The 21,472-nt window shown below is 41.2% G+C and overlaps 1 protein-coding gene across 3 annotated transcripts in view; it reads right to left on the bottom strand.

The window, feature by feature from the left end:
* st14 (ST14 transmembrane serine protease matriptase) overlaps positions 1 to 21,472 on the bottom strand; it is a 66,877-nt gene that overhangs the window by 5,908 nt on the left and 39,497 nt on the right. For 2 of the 3 annotated variants that reach the window (XM_017491289.3, XM_017491290.3), the window contains exons 9-17: positions 20,477 to 20,580; positions 16,979 to 17,088; positions 15,807 to 15,937; positions 15,469 to 15,573; positions 13,438 to 13,545; positions 10,045 to 10,158; positions 5,684 to 5,803; positions 5,000 to 5,180; positions 1,072 to 1,343 (exon numbers count right to left, since the gene is read on the bottom strand). In XM_017491289.3, the coding sequence (XP_017346778.1) occupies positions 1,072 to 1,343; positions 5,000 to 5,180; positions 5,684 to 5,803; positions 10,045 to 10,158; positions 13,438 to 13,545; positions 15,469 to 15,573; positions 15,807 to 15,937; positions 16,979 to 17,088; positions 20,477 to 20,580 (1,245 nt within the window). Of the gene's footprint in view, positions 1 to 999; positions 1,344 to 4,999; positions 5,181 to 5,683; positions 5,804 to 10,044; positions 10,159 to 13,437; positions 13,546 to 15,468; positions 15,574 to 15,806; positions 15,938 to 16,978; positions 17,089 to 20,476; positions 20,581 to 21,472 lie in introns of all 3 variants that reach the window. The other variant, XR_008398189.1, reaches the window with a different exon arrangement.

Here is a 21,472-nt window from a genome sequence, read left to right as displayed (position 1 = left end):
ACACACAGCTTTGATCTTTGATTCCAATATAAATGTGACTAAACTTGGACTCAAGGTAAGCTGAGACAAAATGCAAAAAAAAAAAAAAAAAAAAGTCAGAGAGAGAGAGAGAGAGAGAGAGAGAGAGAGAGAGAGAGAGAGAGAGAGAGAGAGAGAGAGAGTGTGTGTGTGTGTGTGTGAGAGAGAGAGAGAGAGAGAGAGAGAGAATGCACTTTGTACAGAATAGGGAGCACCATTTCAGCACAAGCAGGGAGACAGAGATAGAAAACAAGAAAGGTATGAGAGGACAAAATATAACTAAATAACTAAAACTCACACACCTCCCTTCACACACAACCCTCCCTGAACACCTCCCTTCACACACAACCCTCCCTGAACACCTCCCTTCACACACAACCCTCCCTGAACACCTCCCTTCACACACAACCCTCCCTTGACACACCTCCCTCCCTAAACATCTACCATCACTCACCTCCCTCCCTGAACATCTACCATCACTCACCTCCCTCCCTGAACACCTCCCGTCACTCAACTCCCTCCCTGAACACCTCCTGTCACTCAACTCCCTCCCTGAACACCTCCTGTCACTAACCTCCCTCCCTGAACACCTCCTGTCACTCAACTCCCTCCCTGAACACCTCCTGTCACTCAACTCCCTCCCTGAACACCTCCCGTCACTCAACTCCCTCCCTGAACACCTCCCGTCACTCAACTCCCTCCCTGAACACCTCCCGTCACTCAACTCCCTCCCTGAACACCTCCTGTCACTCAACTCCCTCCCTGAACACCTCCTGTCACTCACCTCCCTCCCTGAACACCTCCTGTCACTCAACTCCCTCCCTGAACACCTCCTGTCACTCACCTCCCTCCCTGAACACCTCCTGTCACTCAACTCCCTCCTTGAACATATCCCTTCAGTCAACTCCCTCCCTGAACATGTCCCTTCACTCACCTCCCTCCCTGAGCACCTCCCTTCATTGAATATCTCCCTTCACTCACCTCCCCTCACTGATCTGCATCCCTGAGCACCTTTCTTCATTCACCTTACTCCCTGATCGCCTCATTACTCACCTCCCTCCCTGAGTGCCCCCCAGCCAGTCACCCAGCAGGGCATCCCAGGTGGGAACACATGTGAGCTGGAGGGCAGACACACTGGATGAACAGTGCTGGAGAACACCAGAGGCTCCTTCAGTTCCAGTACTGCAATGTCATTATCGTATGTCATCTGGTTGTAGTTCATATGCGTGATGATGGTCTTCACCTCTCGCATCTGCACATCTTTTTCCTCCTTTTGCTGATCATTCATACCGCTGTATGTCAACCAACTCGATGGCTCACGGTACCTATGGATGGAGAGTGGCGAGGTTATCCTTAAAGCCTTAACAATTGTAAGATATAGAAGAAGAGAAAGTGAGATTGAACTGAGCTGGTTTTAATTATTTGAGGTTTTAGTATTTTTGATTTTGGATATTTAATGTCTTCGATATCTAAGAACTAGTGCTGGGTCCGAGTCCACCTTTGTCGAGTTCGAGTCGGGACCAAGTCCTTAACCAATCGAGTCAAAGTCTAAAAGGGGCCAAGTTGGACTTGATTACATTACTATTTTAATCTTCACAAACCAATGGCAACATAAGTGTAGTTGACATTTCAATGATTTGATGTCTCTCCCCGATAGTTATATCTATAGGCTGAGAGAGAGAGAGAGAGAGTGCAGAGTAGAGTTACATTTAGCAGCATGTCAAAACAACAAGCTTCATGCTTTATTACTGCTTTTAATCCGTCTATGACTGACAACAAACTCATTTCTGAACACAGCTCTGTTCTGGTAACTTTTTTCATAAAAAAAAAAAAAAAAATCCCTATCAGCAGGCTTTATGATATTTACTACATTAAGAAGTACATTTCACATGAAATTCAAGACTGGAATCAGCAAATGCTAATGTTTAGGGGTGGGCGATATGACTACGATCTTATTTCACAATAATGAAACGTTTTCTCAGGTAGATCTACCAGTAATCAAGTAAGAAATACTACAGAAACTGAATAAAGCAATTAAATGTAAAATAAAACAGACTTCACTGTATGACATATACAGCGATTCTTATTAAATTTACTGAAGTTATTCAGTCAAAGGAGTGAGCGAGTGATTTGATCTTTGTTTTTTGCTGTTTGATGAACATTAATGAAACACAGCAGAAGATTGATTAGACTGCTGTGACTTTAAAACCTAATGCACAGATCCATTATGCTGTATCGACACCCCCCCCCCCCCCGATTTTTTCCTGTTTACATTCACTTAAGACAAAACCAACCGTGTTTGCATGAATACTCGGCCAGACCTGCATTTTGACATGATGTGTGTGTATTTATTTGACCGTCCAAGCCGCAGTGAGACATTCATTAATTTCTTGTTATCTTAATTTTATGCTGACATCCCACCCTGCAAAAACTCATTTGAACACACAGGCATACATTTTATATATAAACACACTCATTTTTAGGCATTCTGTTGGTAGTCTCAATGCTAATAGCTAAATGCTAAATGTGACATTAAAATGTGTTATATTATATTATATTCGACTTGTTTAGTTTTTTTTTTTTTTTTAATATTCTATTACAACTTTAAGCAAGTCTACAGGGAGTTTGGCCTCATCATGCAGGACATCAATAGAGTAGCTCCTTAGCAGCTGGGCAGCTAAATGGTATGCACTGCTTTACACTGTGTCTCATTCACCCATTCACACACACACACACCAATGGTAGCAGAGCTGCATGCAAGGTGCTGTCTTGCCCAAGGACACTTCAGCATGTTGAGTCACGTGGGCCGGGAATCGAACCGCCAACCCTACGATTAGTGGACAACCCGCTCAACCAACTGAGCCACAGCCGCCCACAGTTTAGGCAGCTAGTTTAAATAACCTTAGCTATGAACAAATGACGCCTGTTGAACTCAGCGCAACATGTCTTTTACAGTCACGGGCAATCGAAAAGTCGCTGTTGAAAACTTGCAAAACTGTCATTATTTTTGACTCCTATTAAGCAGGGTACACTTTAGTGTAGTCTGGGGTGAAGTGCGTTTTGTATTTCCTTTTTTTTTTTTTTGGGACAGTCTGCCATGACGCTGCATAACAGTGATACTGAACTATACCAGTACACTGAACTGATGGATGAACTGAAAACGGGGAGAGAGAGAGAGAGAGAGAGAGAGAGAGAAGTCCATTTTAAAGTCCGCCCACAGAGATAACTGATACTGTAGGTCTAGCTAGCAGAAAGAGAGACCAATCAGGATACGCTCTCAGTTTAGCCACTCGCTCGATGCCCCTACTATTAGAAATTTTCTGGTCTCTCGCTTGCTCTAAAAAAAAAAAAAAAAAGATTTCCAGGACGTTGTATATAATTTGCGGCCGCCAGTGAGCCGCTACCAGTATATGGGAGACTCCGGGAACTTCCAGGAGAGGTGGGATGTCTGTTTATGTTGTTATTGTTATATACTCTGGGATCGAGAACCCCAACTCTACTAAGAGCTCTTCAAAATCCAAATCTAAATGTTTTCTTGGGCTAATTTGAAACTTTTGCTGCTAAAATCCCTTGAGTCCTTTTTTTTCCAGGAGATTGTAGCATGGCATTTTTTCTCTCCAAGGCCCATGAAGGAACAAAGTGAAACACTTTAGTGCATTTCACACTTTAGCACACCGCTTCACACTGTCACACTTTAGCGCATTGTTTTCCCCATCCTGGTTTTTTGAGTCCCCTTACACCGCATATTTCTGTATTTCTCTGCTCTAAAACTCACGTGACACTGCGTGGTAATGAGCTGAAAAGCAGCACAACGACAGTGAAGGAAATCTGAAGTCCTGGGCAAAAACAGCTTTAGTGCTCCACCTGCTGGAGAGGCTTCTGAAGTACAAGCTGCACGATGATTTCAGTATGGGATGATTTGCAGCATTCTTACTCACAGGGACTTAAAGAGTGTTGAGATAGGGGGTGCTGTTCCAATTTGATACGGACAGCTACAGGAAGCCAGTGGAGGGAGGTGAAGAGGGGTGTGACATGGGTCGTTTTGGGCTGGGTGAAGACAAGGCGTGCTGCTGCATTCTGAATCATCTGAAGGGGTTTGATGGAGCTGGCTGGGAGACCCAGGAGTAGTGCGTTACAGTAGTCCAGTTCTGATACAAGATCCTGGACTAGTAGACTTGTAAGTTGACACCACATAGTCTAAGCCAGTTAATTAACAGTCTAAAATTCACTGGTATTTAACAAAGAAAAACCTAGAACTATGAATACGCTGATGCTGTGAGGAAATGTTTATTTAACATTTTACGTGGAAGGAGTCTCCAGTTTCAGCACTTTTTAACACCATAAAAACATAATGGTCAAGTTTTCCTCCACGGGAAAGATCTACCCTTGAGATCAATCTTTCTGCAGGTTTCATCTCCAACCAAAATCTAACACACGTTTTAGTTGATAACTTCTCGAGGCTTCTAATTAGACGGTTAGGTGGACATGATTTCGGTTGGAGCGAAAGTCTTCAGGAAGGTAGATCTCCAGGAACAGGGTTGGTGACCATTGTGTTACATGTTGCAGCTTCTCTGTAAGGTGGATTATTTGTCTTATTAGTGTCTTAGAAATTCAAGAGAGGAAATGACTATTTATTGCCGTTTTAAGATTGACCTGTTAAAGGAACCTGTTAGAATGGATAAAAGGCACAATGTTTCATTCTTTAATAAATCCAAAAAAAAAGAAAAGGAATTGCGCTGTTATTAGAAAATGATCCTCGGGGCACTTTGAGAAACTCTCTATCGAACTTTCCCATAACAGGATGCACCCAAGTATGTTATACCATACGGTACAGTAAAGGTATGAACATTTCTGCACTCAAGCAAAGATTAGATTTTTTTTAATAGACATAAACCTCCATCATATCAGACACCACATGTTTTGTTTAACCGACCGCCTTTGGGCATAGACTCTGAAATATAGATTTTTCTTTTCGACTTACGAAGGATCTCCAGTCATAAAGCAATGAGCGGCACTGAGCAGCCATTTTTCGGAGATAATGGAGGCGCCACAGACGTGCCCACTGGTTCCGTAGTGTAGGCTGACCTGCCATGGCCATTCACCCACATCAGCATTCTGCCCCCCAACAATCCGGTTGTGTTTGTATGGTCGCACCCCACAACCTGAAACAAACAATCAAACAAAAATAAACAAACAAACAACAAATATTATATATATATATATATATATATATATATATATATATATATATATATATATATATATATATATAAAATAATGAGCTCATTCTTTGCCCCACTCTTTCAGTACTGTTGCTGTTGTTGTAGCTGTTATTTCCTTTAAACTATGTACAAGGACTTGCTAATTGGCTAGCACAACTAGCTGGCTTGTTGGCAACAAATAACGTTAATTAGCTACCAGAATAAACTGTAGTCAGGTCATCTGTGAAAATACTCCATTGTTGTCCAACCTCTAGAATAAGTGGTTATAATATTCAATACGTGTTTTAACAGCTCAATACTAGGGCTAAATGCACTAAAGCACCTGAATCAAACCATCAGCTCATTACTGATCAGTGTGAGGTCAGTGTGAAAATTAGAGCGGAAGACATCATTAAAAAATGATGCTGAGGCTAACAGGGAAGCAGTGATGGACACTGACTCACCACAGCCCTGCTCATCAGAACCATCTGAGCAGTCGCTGACTTTATCACACTCAGCGTTGAGCTTGTTCACACACTGGCCGTCTGCACAATGGAAGGTGAAATCTGTGCAAATTCCAGCAGCTGGAGGAGGAAAAAAAAAAAAAAAAGAGAGAGAGAGAGGTGATGATAAATGTGGAGGAAGAAAATAAAATCTACCTCCAGTATACTGCAATTCCTTGCTTTCGTTTTCCCTTGTCCTTCGTTTCAGTCTTCCTTCCTTTCCTTCCTTCATTTCTGCCTTTTCATTCCTTCATACCCATCTTTCTGCTTTCACTCCTTCCTTTCTACCATGCGTTCCTTGCTTCTTTCTTTTCTTCCTTTCTGTCCTTTTCATTCCTTCATTTCTTCCTTCCTACCAATCTTTCTGCCTTTCATTCCCATCCTTCCTTCATTTCTACCATGCCTTCCTTGCTTCTTTCCTTTCTACCATGCCTTCCTTGTTTCTTTCTTTTCCTTCCTTCCTTTCTGTCCTTTTCATTCCTTCATTTCTTCCTTCCTACCCATCTTTCTGCCTTTCATTCCCATCCTTCCTTCATTTCTACCATGCCTTCCTTGCTTCTTTCCTTTCTACCATGCCTTCCTTGCTTCTTTCCTTTCTACCATGCCTTCCTTGTTTCTTTCCTTTCTACCATGCCTTCCTTGTTTCTTTCCTTTCTACCATGCCTTCCTTGTTTCTTTCTTTTCTACCATGCCTTCCTTGCTTCTTTCCTTTCTACCATGCCTTCCTTGTTTCTTTCTTTTCCTTCCTTCCTTTCTGTCCTTTTCATTCCTTCATTTCTTCGTTCCTACCCATCTTTCTGCCTTCCTTCCTTCCTCCATTTCTGCCCTTCCTACCTTTCTACCATGCCTTCCTCACTCCCTCCTTTTCTTACCTTCCTGTCGGTCCTTTTCATTCCTTTCCTTCCTACCTTTTAACTCCTTCATTTCTACCTTTTCTTCCTTCCAACCCATCTTTCTGCTTTTCCTTCCTTCCTTCCTTTCTTCCCTTCCTTTCCAAAAATCTCGAGTTCTCCCTTCCTTCTGACCATGTCTTCGAATATTTCTTTTGCCATTTAAATAACCCAATCAAGTACTATCAAACCTTACCCAACAGGACTGAGGAAAAACAGAGCGGCGATTCAAATATCTACTTTTAATACTTTTTAATTCAATTTTAATGGTCAAAGCAGAAGTGACATCATTTCCTGTTTGCTGGTACAGATTTTAGAAACCCTGTGCTAATTATCCATCAGATACAGGCAACTTAAAACATTGTAAAGAGCCACATTTGTCCCAAAGACCACCTGTTAAAATAAAACGCTGGCTTCTCTTTAACAGCACAGCCAGAGACACGTGATCCATCGGAACTGCTGATTATATATATATATATATATATATATATATATATATATATATATATATATATATATATATATATATATATATATATGACACAAACTGAAGGATGATTCGATGTGATGATTCAACTCCGTAAACACCAAGCAAGTCATAAACTTTTACCACTTGTCTGTTCGTTCTGTACATAACTGAGTCAAAACTGGCAGCAGGTGTACGCCTACCAGCAGCTCATGAGATCATTCTGAAATGAGCAACATACAGCCATCTGGACACTAGTGCGTCCTGTTTGTGCTTTAAAATGAATAGCAGCCGTTAAAAATTTTTTTTTTTAAATAAATAAATAACTAAACTTATTCAGAACAAAGCAGATGCATCAAAAACATTCATCCACCCAAAATGGCTCGACGATTCATATGAAAATGAGTGACTCGGTTATGCTGTGGGAGAATTTTACTGGCGTGTTCTGAGGTCCAAAGTTGGCATGGTTTAATGTGGATGAATATGATGTGAATCACAGGATATGGCCTTCACAATCACCACGTCTCAACGACTCAACCCAACAGAACTTCTACGGGGGATTTTGGAACGATGTGTTAAGCCGGGTGCACACGGTGCGATTGTTAATAGTGTGTGTGTGTTGAATTTTAATAGTGTGCGTTTTGATTTTGAATAGTGAGTGTGTGTGTGGATTTTTAATAGTGTGTTGATTTTGAAGTGTGTGTTGATTTTGAAGTGTGTGTGTGTTGATTTTTCACAGTGTGTATTGATTCTGAATAGTGTGTGTGTATTGATTTTGAATAGTGTGTGTATGGATTTTGAATAGTGTGTGTGTTGATTCTGAATAGTGTGTGTGTGGATTTTGAATAGTGTGTGTATGGATTTTGAATAGTGTGTGTGTGTGGATTCTGAATAGTGTGTGTGTGGATTTTGAATAGTGTGTGTATGGATTTTGAATAGTGTGTGTGTGTGGATTCTGAATAGTGTGCGTGTGGATTCTGAATAGTGTGCGTGTGGATTTTGAATAGTGTGTGTATGGATTTTGAATAGTGTGTGTGTGGATTTTGAATAGTGTGTGTGTATTGATTTTGAATAGTGTGTGTGTATTGATTTTGAATAGTGTGCGTGTATTGATTTTGAATAGTGTGCGTGTATTGATTTTGAATAGTGTGCGTGTATTGATTTTGAATAGTGTGTGTGTTGATTCTGAATAGTGTGTGTGGATTTTGAATAGTGTGTGTATGGATTTTGAATAGTGTGTGTGTTGATTCTGAATAGTGTGTGTGTGGATTTTGAATAGTGTGTGTATGGATTTTGAATAGTGTGTGTGTGTGGATTCTGAATAGTGTGCGTGTGGATTTTGAATAGTGTGTGTATGGATTCTGAATAGTGTGTGTGTGGATTTTGAATAGTGTGTGTGTATTGATTTTGAATAGTGTGCGTGTATTGATTTTGAATAGTGTGTGTGTGGATTTTGAATAGTGTGTGTATGGATTCTGAATAGTGTGTGTGTGGATTTTGAATAGTGTGTGTATTGATTTTGAATAGTGTGCGTGTGGATTTTGAATAGTGTGTGTATGGATTCTGAATAGTGTGCGTGTATTGATTTTGAATAGTGTGTGTATGGATTTTGAATAGTGTGTGTGTTGATTCTGAATAGTGTGTGTGTGGATTTTGAATAGTGTGTGTATGGATTTTGAATAGTGTGTGTGTGGATTCTGAATAGTGTGTGTGTGGATTTTGAATAGTGTGCGTGTATTGATTCTGAATAGTGTGCGTGTATTGATTTTGAATAGTGTGCGTGTATTGATTCTGAATAGTGTGTGTGTGGATTTTGAATAGTGTGTGTGTATTGATTCTGAATAGTGTGCGTGTGGATTTTGAATAGTGTGTGTATGGATTCTGAATAGTGTGCGTGTATTGATTTTGAATAGTGTGTGTATGGATTTTGAATAGTGTGTGTGTGTGGATTCTGAATAGTGTGCGTGTATTGATTTTGAATAGTGTGCGTGTATTGATTTTGAATAGTGTGTGTATGGATTCTGAATAGTGTGCGTGTATTGATTTTGAATAGTGTGTGTATGGATTCTGAATAGTGTGTGTATGGATTCTGAATAGTGTGTGTGTATTGATTTTGAATAGTGTGTGTGTGGATTTTGAATAGAGTGTGTATTGATTCTGAATAGTGTGTGTGTATTGATTTTGAATAGTGTGTGTGTATTGATTTTGAATAGTGTGCGTGTATTGATTTTGAATAGAGTGTGTCTTGATTTTGAATAGTGTGTGTGTGGATTTTGAATAGAGTGTGTATTGATTCTGAATAGTGTGCGTGTATTGATTTTGAATAGTGTGTGTGTGGATTTTGAATAGTGTGTGTGTGGATTTTGAATAGTCCTTTGTGACTGTTGCTTATCAGACTGTACGAACTCAATCCCCACTGTAAGCCATGTCACACTGTAGGATCTCAGTTGTTATTGATATCGGACTGTACGACGGTCAAGACGTGAAAAACGGACGCACACGAGAAGACTCGCACGGAGTAGGACTCCGTCTCAAATCTTCTGATTCTGCCAGAATTTAATCGGAGGAACAATTTGATCGTGATGGCCATTAATCGGTTATCGGGGAACACGTCGAACTAGCGATCAATGACGACAGATTTTGCTCTAGGATTATAGGAATCTTTTAGGATTCTCAAAATTAATACAGTGTTATACAGTCATACAGTGTTAATGCACGTATCTATGAGTACATCAGGGCGTCGAAAACAGACCCTTGTTGGAAAACTGAAGTCTTCATGCCATCAAGTCTGTCCTGTCTTCAGCAAAGATGATGGAAAACAGAACTTTGCAGAACTTCTCCTACTGTGAAACGTGTTCTGAGCACTCTAGGTGCACTGAAGTGAATATTCTGATAGTCATGTTGAAGCATTGAAAAGCATCGCAATGATGTTAAATAAACAGATGGGTGTGTGGAAATTCACTTACACTCTTTACAGGAGGCCTCATCGCTGCCATCTGCACAGTCTTTCTTCCCGTTACACATTACAGTCTGAGGCAAACAAGTGCCATCTCCACAACGGAACTGACTCCTCCCACAGGCTACAGAGAGAGAGAGAGGGATAGATAGGGAGACAGAGATAGATAGATGGATAGATATGGATAGCGAGAGATTGAGAGATAGATTGGGCAAGACAGAGAGAGATAGATAGATAGATAAGGAGGGAGAGAGAGCGATAGTGAGAGAGATAGATAGATAGAGGGATAGATAGGGAGACAGAGATAGATAGATGGATAGATATGGATAGCGAGAGATTGAGAGATAGATTGGGCAAGACAGAGAGAGATAGATAGATAGATAAGGAGGGAGAGAGAGCGATAGTGAGAGAGATAGATAGATAGAGAGAGAGAGAGAGAGATTGATAGGGAGAGACAGAGAAGGAGTGAGAGAGAGAGAGAGAGAGAGAGAGATTGATAGGGAGAGAGAGAAGGAGTGAGAGAGAGAGAGAGATAGATAGATAGATAGATAGAGATAAGGAGGGAGGGACAGAGATAGCGAGAGAGATAGATAGGGAGAGAGAGAGATAGATAGATAGATAGATAGATAGAGGGATAGATAGGGAGACAGAGATAGATAGATGGATAGATATGGAGAGCGAGAGATAGAGAGATAGATTGGGCAAGAGAGAGAGAGATAGATAGATAGATAGATAGATAAGGAGGGAGAGAGAGCGATAGTGAGAGAGAGAGAGATAGATAGATAGATAGATAGATAGATAGATAGATAGATAGAGAGAGAGATAGAGAGAGATTGATAGGGAGAGAGAGAGGAGTGAGAGAGAGATAGATAGATAGATAGATAGGGAGAGAGAGACAGAGAGAGATAAGGAGTGAGAGAGAGAGAGAGAGAGATAGATAGATAGATAGGGAGAGAGAGAGAGAGAGATAAGGAGTGAGAGAGAGATAGAGCGAGAGAGATAGATAGATAGGGAGAGAGAGACAGAGAGAAATAGGGAGAGAGAGAGATAAGAAGTGAGAGAGATAGATAGATAGATAGATAGAGAGAGCGAGCGATAGGGAGTGAGAGAGATAAGGAGTGAGAGAGAGATAGGGCGAGAGAGATAGATAGATAGGGAGAGAGAGACAGAGAGAAATAAGGAGTGAGAGAGATGAGAGATAGATAGATAGATAGATAGATAGATAGATAGATAGATAGATAGATAGGGAGAGAGAGAAATAAGAAGTGAGATAGATAGATAGATAGATAGAGAGAGAGCGATAGGGAGTGAGAGAGAGAAAGATAGATAGATAGATTGATAGGGAGAGAGAGAGAGAGAGAGAGAGATAAGGAGTGAGAGAGAGAGATGAGAGATAGATAGATAGATAGATAGATAGATAGATAGATAGGGAGAGAGAGAGATAAGGAGTGAGAGAGAGATAGGGCGAGAGAGATAGATAGATAGGGAGAGAGAGACAGAGAGAAATAAGGAGTGAGAGAGATGAGAGATAGATAGATAGATAGATAGATAGATAGATAGATAGATAGATAGGGAGAGAGAGAAATAAGAAGTGAGATAGATAGATAGATAGATAGAGAGAGAGCGATAGGGAGTGAGAGAGAGAAAGATAGATAGATAGATTGATAGGGAGAGAGAGAGAGAGAGAGAGAGAGATAAGGAGTGAGAGAGAGAGATGAGAGATAGATAGATAGATAGATAGATAGATAGATAGATAGATAGGGAGAGAGAGAGATAAGAAGTGAGAGAGAGAGATAGATAGATAGAGAGAGAGCGATAGGGAGTGAGAGAGAGAAAGATAGATAGATAGATAGATTGATAGGGAGAGAGAGAGAGAGAGAGATAAGGAGTGAGAGAGAGAGATAGATAGATAGATAGATAGATTGATAGGGAGAGAGAGAGAGAGAGATAAGGAGTGAGAGAGAGATGAGATAGATAGATAGATAGGGAGAGAGAGAGAGATAGGGAGTGAGAGAGAGAGAGAGAGAGATAGATAGATAGATAGATAGATAGATAGGGAGAGAGAGAGAGAGAGAGAGAGAGAGAGAGAGGGAGAGAGAGAGAGATAAGGAGTGAGAGAGAGATGAGATAGATAGATAGAGAGAGAGAGAGAGAGAGAGAGAGAGAGAGAGAGAGAGAGATTGTTTAAATAGTTAATCATCCATCGATGGTAACCACTGTGGATCCAGAGCCGTGGTAACAGTAAGTATAAGGTGGGAGAATTTGCCATGGAAGGGACACCAGTCCATCTCAGAGCACCACACAGACACACCTAGGGCTCATTTAGCGTAGTTAGACAATCTACCTGTTAGACAATTGGAGGAAACTGGAGAACCTGGAGGAAACCTGTGCGAACACATTTTTTAACCTATAATGTTTTTTTCAAATAAATGATCAATACAATATGCACATCTACTGTATATCGATTATATACCACGGTCATCAACAAAAGGCATATTGTAAGCTGACGTTCAACTCATTCCTTCTGCACTGTATCCTGACTTCCTAGGAATTCAGGATACAGAGCGCGATCCTCAGAGGTTGCAGAATTTGAAATCTTGGATGGGTCCATCTCAGAGAACGCAAGTTCACAATTCTGCTTCCTGAGTTCCAATTACACGCTTTGATACTGTTATGTACCCCAAAACAGCAATAATCAAATAATCAGTCCCTCCACGATTTCACGATCACAGAAATGAACACAAAACCGGGCATACTCCGCAATATTCGGAGGAGTTTGCAATTATTTATTTATTTTTTAAATTTATTCACCGTGGATTTTCCTCAGATTTGGACCAAGACGCGTCATGTGACGTCATGACGATGCATATTCAGTCCAAGCCCTCTTTGAGTCACATGCATAGACCACGAATAACACTAAAAGGTCTCATTTACCAGCAAACATCACTATGAAAAACCGTGAAAAACTATTTCTTGCAATAGCAATTTCGTCAATTCAAGTAGTTTTCTGCAAAATAAATAAAATGAATAAATAAATAAAATCACAAATTTTTGAAAAAAGCCACAACAAAATCAAGCACAGGAGTTGCTCTGAAATCCTGTATGGACTGAATAATGTTTACATTTGCATCTCCCATGTTTTTTTTTTTTTAAATGGACCGAATCGTGCAGAACAGTTAGCAGAGTTAAAACTGCTGCCCGAGGAATGTATGGAAGACGGGCTATGGGGAAAGGGCTCAATACCACTAACTGGATCCAGTCAGAGGATTGCGACAGTTATCAAGGTCAATAATGGGCATACTGGTTACAGGACAATACTTCCATCCTGTTCAGAAAGGAAATGAAATATGGAATACAATAGTAGTTGAATATTTTTTGATGAGGTGAAAAAGAAAATACTCACCGCAGTCTCGTTCATCACTGTTGTCTCCGCAGTCGTTCACTTGGTCACACAGCCAGTACTTAGGTTTACACATGCCATTGTCACATATAAAATGGTCTTCCTCACATTCTATTGGGGGGGAGGGGGGGGACACAGACGTATCAACTCAGATTCTTAATACAGAAAGACATTGAGTGAACACGTCACCTTGAAATAAATGTCACTATTTCTCAGCCTAGAGACCAGAATGTTGAAATGTTTGCACTATCAGTGTGCTAAAATACTTCTATTAGACATCCTAAACTACAGCACACTACGACATTAGTGTAGACAAAAACAGTCTTTATACCCGTTTCGACGGTTACCCAAGTTAGCAGAATTTTTATACTGTTTATGCCTGTTCCATGGCAGTTTCCTTTATTTCTACTTTATCTACCTTCTTTCCTGCCTTTTCCTTCCTCCCCTCCTTCATTCCTGCTTTTCCTTCATTTCTTCCTTCCTGCCTTTTCCTTCCCTCCTTCCTTCCTGCCTTTTCCTTCGTTCCTGCTTTCTCCTTCCTCCCCACCTTCCTTCCTGCTTTTCCTTCCTTCCCTCCTGCCTTTCCTTCCTTCCTTCTTGCCTTTTCATTCCTTCCTTTCTGCCTTTCTTACCTTCCAGCATGTCATGCCTTTCCTTCCCTCCCTCTTTCCTTCCTTCTTTCCTGCCTTTCCTTCCTTTCCTCATTCTTTCCTTCCCTCCTTCTTGCCTTTCCTTCCTTCCCTCATTCTTTCCTTCCCTCATTCTTTCCTGCCTTTTCCTTCCCTCCCTCCTTACTTCCTACTTTTCCTTCCCTCCTTACTTCCTACTTTTCCTTCCCTCCTCCCTTCCTGCCTTTCCTTCCTTCCTTCCTTCCTTCCTTCCTTTCCTTCCTTCCTTCCTGCCTTTCCTTCCTTCCTTCCCTCATTCTTTCCTTCCTTCCCTCATTCTTTCCTTCCCTCATTCTTTCCTGCCTTTTCCTTCCTTCCCTCCTCCCTTCCTGCCTTTCCTTCCCTCCTGCCTTCCTGCCTTTCCTTCCCTCCTGCCTTTCCTTCCTTCCTTTCCTTCCCTCTTGCCTTTTCATTCCTTCCTTTCTGCCTTTCTTACCTTCCAGCATTTTGTGCCTTTCCTTCCCTCCTTCTTTCCTGCCTTTTCCTTCCTTCCCTCCTTTTCCTTCGTTCCTGCTTTCTCCTTCCTCCCCGCTTTTCCTTCCTTCCTTCCTTCCTGCCTTTTCCTTCCTTCCCTCTTCCCTTCCTGCCTTTTCCTTCCTTCCCTCTTCCCTTCCTGCCTTTCCTTCCCTCCTGCCTTTCCTTCCTTCCTGCCTTTCTTACCTTCCAGCATTTCATGCCTTTCCTTCCCTCCTTCTTTCCTGCCTTTCCTTCCTTCCCTCATTCTTTCCTGCCTTTTCCTTCCCTCAATTCTATTCAAACACGTCTGTGCTGCTGTCCACCAAGAAATAAAGTGTGGACAGTACACTTTAGACTGGGTTTTTTTTTTTCCTCTTTCAGCCGAAAACCGAAGGTGCCATTTTTAATCCATTTTTGACTGAAAATGTCCGGTGGCACCTGTAATAAATATAGCTACCCGATATATATTGAACTATACTTGTCCAATGTTAGCCGAGCCGAACATTCTCCATTTAGCATGACAGAAAGCAAGGGTACAGTGTCGATGCATCCTTCCAGTGGCAAAATCAAAAGCGTTGGTCAAAATATTACTAAATCGAGATGGGGGAAAGGGACAGGGCTTTCAGTGCGTCAAGTAATATCGGAGAGTTCAAAACACCTGCATAATTCTCAACCATTCCAGATTCATTTGTTGCTTGGCTCATCTGCCTTTTAAATGAGGAGGAATAAAGAAGTCTGCTATTCCCAAGATGCGTACACTGCGAAATCCGTAAACATCGGCAGGTCTGCTATCGCTTTAATACTGCCACATGCATAACTGATCACATCTGAACGTTGACAAAAACAAATGCGTTCGTGTGATTCTGAGAACCGGGACCGAGTGTTGCTGCTCCGTTCGTCTAGCACTTACGGCACTTTTTCTCGTCGCTCATGTCTCCACAGTCGTTCCAGCCATCACACTGCAGCTCTTTGGAAATGCAGTATCCTGTAGCGCAGGTGAACTTACCCGGACAAGCTTCACACCGAGAGACAGACAGACACACAGACAAAGAGCACACAAAGGAACATGGACATTAAATGAAACCATTCAGCATTTCTAACACATAAGCAGAACCAACCACTTAAAATCTTCAACTGTTCACTCATAAAGGTTTGTGCACCTGCTGAATGTAATATAGAAATAATAATAATAATAATAATAATAATAATAATAATAATACTAGAGCAGGATTATCTAGAGCGGCTTACGGTTCTGTGGGTCGTATGCATTGTATTGGGCGCTGAAGCCTTTATCCGTGTACGAGCTGTCCGAATGGAAGCTTACCAGCATGGCATTGGTGTTGCTGTTCAGAGTCAGTGTGGATCTTTCGCCACAGTACCTTACAGACAAGCAGAAAGGAACACCACCTTCTTTATTAGGATTTGCAGTAGGCAAATTTAGCTGTATGGACACGCGTACACTATTACACACGTACACATGGACATAAATAATAATAGAAAAAATAATAATAAATGACAACCCATCGCACCAAAGCCACCACATATTATGGCCTTCAAAACATGTTTAGGGCGACTTCAACAACTCAGCTCACACTGACCCCGTCTGTTCGGTGTTACGATTATCCAGTCAACAGGAACGCATATTTATTGGACTCGGGGAATTGTGGTTGAAAAATATCAACTAAATTCCATCCATCTTCAACCACTTACTCCTTTCCAGGGTGACGGGGGGAAGCCAGTGGAGGGAGATGAAGAGGGGTGTTCAACAGTATAACAGTTTTAATTTAAATCAGTGCTAGCGCTTGCTGCGCATCTTAAATTGAAGTGCACACTTTTTGCATTGGAATGTGCACTTTTATCTTAAATTTGACGAATATTTCAGTTCGAATTTTAATTTGGCAGCCCTAGAGCAGACGAGAGGACAGAAGCAGTGCGAATGGCTAAAATGTTGGCGACATTCATTCTTATGTAAACCAACACGCACGTGAACACATTGGGCGATATCGAGGTCTGCGAAAATGAATGCGGTCGTGTCCATATATCGTACGATAAGCAGATAACAAACACTTATACTCGAGTAGAAATATTCCCAAAACTATCTTAACTTAAGCACAGTGAGGGAATAGATGTACATCATTACAATGCTGTTGGTATTGGACTGAAAATTAGGACGAGCCGATAAATAGTTCACCGATGTTGGAATAAAACGTGGTTGAAAATCTCAGCTGTCACTGTAGATATATTCTAAAAAAAAACAAAAAAAAAAAACACGTTTTTCAAAATGGAGTCTGTCTGCCTATAACATACACCATTACATCTCTACTGTAAGAAACCATAAAAAATTTCATGTAAAATAAAATGGCATGTTTAACAGAAAGGGTTGTGTATCATAATGAAAAGACATGACGTGTAAATCTTACTTTGTGCCGTTGATCTGCACATAGTCTTTGTTGCAGACGCGGATGTTCACGCCCGGTTCCTTCAGACGGAACATGGTGAACTTCACACGGATTTTCATGCCTTCAGGGACCTGAGCACATCACAAGCACAGCGTCAGCACTGAAGGTGTAGTAAAGGACAGATTCAACCTCTTTTCTGTGCTACAGCTTAACTGAATCTTTAAAAGAAGAATTGAACAATAAAACAAAACAAAACAAAACAAAAAAACAACTATATCCAATACCTCAAATGTACTGAAGCAAATGCGGCTAACGAGTAAGGTACGCTTGTAGCTACTAGTTTAGCACTGTATTTATTTATTTATGGTTCTTTTAATGCCATGCCAGCATCAGTGACTACTTTCATGGCAAGATCAAGGTAAGTAAAGCAGGGCATCCCAGCAATCCTTACAACATTGCAACAATACAATCTTAAACCATTTCAGCAGCATCCATATGAAGTCCTTCACTTTAATATTCAATAAAAACGCCAGGATTATTCCTGGTGAGACATTTTGGAAGACGTCTAAATACGTATTTTCTGAGAAAAAAAGCGTTGTCTAGTATTGTTAAGAGCAGGACCGTCCATTAGTTCATGTTTAACGTGTTATTCTTGTTTTACAGGAATCACATGTTGGAGGTTCTTCACCGTTCAGTAGGAAAGCATGTGTAAGTCCTGAGTGTCCAATACAGCATCTTGTGTATATGGTCTGATCGTGTCTGGATTCAAAGGGGAAATGAAGTTAGCACTGTATCTAATCAAAAAGAAATCTTCTGGCTCAGTAACTCCAATTAGTAATAAACCGATTTTTATAAGTAGTAGAATATACAGTGAGGGGAAAAAAGTATTTGATCCCCTGCTGATTTTGTACGTTTGCCCACTGACAAAGAAATGATCAGTCTATAATTTTAATGGTAGATTTATTTGAACAGTGAGAGACAGAATAACAAGAAAATCCAGAAAAACGCACGTCAAAAATGTTATAAATTGATTTGCATTTTAATGAGGGAAATAAGTATTTGACCCCTCTGCAAAACATGACTTAGTACTTGGTGGCAAAACCCTTGTTGGCAATCACAGAGGTCAGACATTTCTTGTAGTTGGCCACCGGGTTTGCACACATCTCAGGAGGGATTTTGTCCCACTCCTCTTTGCAGATCTTCTCCAAGTCATTAAGGTTTCGAGCCTGACGTTTGGCAACTCGAACCTTCGGCTCCCTCCACAGATTTTCTATGGGATTTAGGTCTGGAGACTGGCTAGGCCACTCCAGGACCTTAATGAGCTTCTTCTTGAGCCACTCCTTTGTTGCCTTGGCTGTGTGTTTTCGGTCATTGTCATGCTGGAATACCCATGATGGCCCCGTCCATCGTCCCTTTGATGCGGTGAAGTTGTCCTGTCCCCTTAGCAGAAAAACAACCCCAAAGCATAATGTTTCCACCTCCATGTTTGACGGTGAGGATGGTGTTCCAGGGGTCATAGGCAGCATTCCTCCTCCTCCAAACACGGTGAGTTGAGTTGATGCCAAAGAGTTCCATTTTGGTCTCATCTGACCACAACACTTTCACCCAGTTGTCCTCTGAATCATTCAGATGTTCAGTGGCAAACTTCAGACGGGCATGTATATGTGCTTTCTTGAGCAGCGGACCTTGCGCGCGCTGCAGGATTTCAGTCCTTCACGGCGTAGTGTGTTACCAGTTGTTTTCTTGGTGACTATGGTCCCAGCTGTCTTGAGATCATTGACAAGATCCTCCCGTGTAGTTCTGGGCTGATTCCTCACTGTTCTCATGATCATTGCAACTCCACGAGGTCAGGTCTTGCATGGAGCCCCAGGCCGAGGGAGATCGACAGTTCTTTTGTGCTTCTTCCATTTGCGAATAACCGCACCAACTGTTGTCACCTTCTCACCAAGCTGCTTGGCAATGGTCTTGTAGCCCATTCCAGACTTGTGTAGGTCTACAATCTTGTCCCTGACATCCTTGGAGAGCTCTTTGGTCTTGGCCATGGTGGAGAGTTTGGAATCTGATTGATTGATTGCTTCTGTTGACAGGTGTCTTTTATACAAACTGAGATTAGGAGCACTCCCTTTAAGAGTGTGCTCCTAATCTCAGCTCGTTACCTGTATAAAAGACACCTGGGAGCCAGAAATCTTTCAGATTGAGAGGGGGTCAAATACTTATTTCCCCTCACTAAAATGCAAATCAATTTATAACATTTTTGACATGCGTTTTTCTGGATTTTCTTGTTGTTATTCTGTCTCTCACTGTTCAAATAAATCTACCATTAAAATTATAGAACGATCATTTCTTTGTCAGTGGGCAAACGTACAAAATCAGCAGGGGATCAAATACTTTTTCCCCCCTCACTGTATCTATATTTAAAAAAAAAAAAAATTAAAAAGCTTCAAGATAACTTTTACTGTTAGTTATTAACAGTGTGATGTTGTTTAATCTCAGTTTTCTAGATAACAGTGTGCCATAGAGTATCTGATCGAGATAGTGAACATGGTTGAGATGAATTTATACTGATGATTTGTATGTAATTGGCCTGCATGGTCTGCAATGATCTGCAAAGGTAAAGCGCTTTTATCCAAAGCTCATGCGGCTTAAGCGGCTCAATCCCCGACATTATTGACTATGACTGGATTATTCAAAACACTAGAACTATTCTTTCTAGATTTTTCTTATTAGAAAAAAACAAACAAAAAAAAACAACATTGTTAGTGCATTGTTAATATACTGGGTTTATTTTTTCCCCGCATTTACATTACATTTATTCATTTAGCAGACACTTTTAACCAAAGTGACTTACAAATGAGGAAATGGTAAATGGTCTGCACTTATATAGCGCTTTACACTGGCTCTCATTCACCCGTTCACCAATGGTAGCAGAGCTGCCATGCAAGGCGCTAACTTGCCATGAGGAGCAACTTGGGGTTAAGTGTTTTGCCCGAGGACACTTTGGGATGTGGAGTCACGTGGGCCGGGAATCGAAGTGCCAACCCTATGATTAGTGGACAACCCGCTCTACCACCTGAACCACAGACCGTGTATGTATCGTATGTATGACGCTAAACTAGAAGTCCTTTATTTCTAGCACCATTAGCCTCATCAGTGCAAAGTGCAAAACTAATTACACTTTGAACTATAATCCAGTCTTGGCTGATTGATTACAATTGGAGTAAAGGGCCAAATGTGTAAATTACAATAGTTTGTCCAACTACTCTCCAATTACACAATTTCATAGCAGCACGTTCGCTCATATATTTTGTTTTGAATATGGTGTTAGTAATTTCTTGAGTAATACTACAAAATCACATCTACTTACGTTTAAAGTAACCCAGGTGGATGTGTTCGCATAAATCTTTCACTCGTCAGACGAAACGGAAAACGATTTCAGACACCGACACCTCAGCCGAGTGTAAAGTCAAATAAAGTGAGATGCAGACGCAGAGGCTATGATAGAACAGTAAGTATAGTTACACTGATGTTCCAGTTGCAGTCCACCATGGGGGGGTAGAAGCTCGGGTAGTGTGGGGTGGTGAAGTTTCCGGACAGGTTGGTCAGAAGGCCTCCACATGTCTGAGCTACAGAAAGAGACAGCGATGAAGGACAGACAGAACAAAATCATACCAAATTAGCTTAAAGCTACAGTAGTGCAGAGATAAGAGACCTCAACTCGCTCTACAGAACATGCGATATGGATTTTACACAACAGTTTTATAAATAAGAAATTGATATAGAGTAGCTGATATTTAGGACACAGCATGGCCAAATATGGAAAAATGGAAATAAATCCCAAGGAAGAGTCACTCACTGATAGCCCGTCAGCTAGCTAGCTCACGATGATTTGTACACTTCCATTAAAGGTGCATTTGGTGAAATTGGCTTCCCTGCTTCCTTTTCATCTGACAAGCTTTTATAGTTAAAGTCAGAAGTTATATTGATAAATAATGTATTGTTTAGCTTGTCTGCTGTAGATGTCTACTGTAGTAACGGTTTCAGTGGGACTGTTGCTGGGAGAGTGGGGGGTGCGCAGTGGCTTAGCGGTTAGCACGTTAGCCTCGCATCTCCAGGGTTGTGGGCTTGAATCCCCCGTGTGCGTGAAGTTGGCATGTTCTCTCTGTGCTTTGGGGGTTTCCTAAGCATACTCCAGTTTCCTCCCCCAGTCAGTTGTAAGCTGATTGGCATTTCCAAATTGTCTGTTGAGTGTGAACGTGTGTGCGATTGTGCCCTGCGATGGGACGCGTTGGCACCCATTTACATTTACGGCAACATATACAGAGCAACTTACATCTCATTTATACAACTGAGCATATGAGGGTTAAGGGTCTTGCTCAATGGCCCAGCAGTGGCAATGCTAGGATTTGAACTCAAGACCTTCCGATCAGAAGTCCGACGTCTTAACCATTGACCCCATAATATCCTAATAATATCCTAATAATAATATCCCATTGACCCCATCCAGAGTTCCCTGGG

The sequence above is a fragment of the Ictalurus punctatus genome, chromosome 17 (genome assembly GCF_001660625.3).
Source record: "Ictalurus punctatus breed USDA103 chromosome 17, Coco_2.0, whole genome shotgun sequence".
Classification (NCBI taxonomy): Eukaryota; Metazoa; Chordata; class Actinopteri; order Siluriformes; family Ictaluridae; genus Ictalurus; species Ictalurus punctatus.
This window is presented reverse-complemented; position numbering and strand designations above follow the sequence as displayed.